Below are 793 nucleotides of genomic sequence, written 5' to 3'. Positions count from 1 at the left end.
CTCTGAGAATGTTTCAACACTAACACCCTTCTGAAATGTTCTTTGAAATCAATACCACCACCACCTCGCGTTAGAGGTAGTCTTAATCGATCTAACGCCTCGGGACAATACATATCTCTTCGCACATCGAAATGAAAATTAATTTTCCAAACACAGCCAGGAGGTCGCTGACTGCGCATATTCCCAGTCCGAACGTCCTCAGGGTGGCCAGCCACTTCACCATCCTTATTTGCAAAGGACAAACTCAACTGTAGTATTTTCACAAGGCCCATATTAGTTCGAATAATTTCGTAATTTCGCTCCATGTCGTTTTTGAAAGGACCTGAAAATTACACAAGTACACGAAAATTTATATTTTCCCCACTACACTATTACTACCAGTGGGCCTGGCTACCACCCCAGGAAACCGCCCATCAACAGCAATGTAGGGATAATTTTCAACTAATTTTTCCATCAACCGCAACTCATGCTCGACGTCGTTCGCCCAAACTTCCCGAACATAGTAAGAGCTCAACGCCTCTGGAGATTCCATCTCAGCCGTCCACTGGACCGAACTCGACTCTGAAGAATTTTCTCCCACTTTTTTGGTATCGCGCGAAGAACCACCACCACTAGTGAGGCCTTTCCTCGTCTGCATCGCTCCGCCGGTTTGATTTGAATTTTTCCGAGGCCTATTAATAGAAGACCTCAAGGAATGCCGCCGCATGGTACAACGTGAATTCAAAAGCGGCACTAAAATCAATAGAAAAAATTCACCAATGTCACCGTGGTCAACGAGACGCGTTTTTCCAAA

At 45.0% G+C, this 793-nt stretch overlaps 1 protein-coding gene across 1 annotated transcript; it reads right to left on the bottom strand.

The window, feature by feature from the left end:
- Nucleotides 1–194: 194 nt before the first annotated feature.
- Nucleotides 195–532, bottom strand: Pmar_PMAR001265 (ccr4-associated factor, putative; the record flags this gene model as incomplete). The annotated part of the gene is made up of 2 exons (XM_002766984.1): nucleotides 195–322; nucleotides 379–532. Coding segments are annotated over 2 exons (282 nt in total), but the record flags the coding sequence as incomplete, so codon positions are not given.
- Nucleotides 533–793: the final 261 nt, after the last annotated feature.

Source organism: Perkinsus marinus, assembly GCF_000006405.1.
Source record: "Perkinsus marinus ATCC 50983 genomic scaffold scf_1104296971242, whole genome shotgun sequence".
NCBI classification, from domain to species: Eukaryota; Perkinsozoa; order Perkinsida; family Perkinsidae; genus Perkinsus; species Perkinsus marinus.
This window is presented reverse-complemented; position numbering and strand designations above follow the sequence as displayed.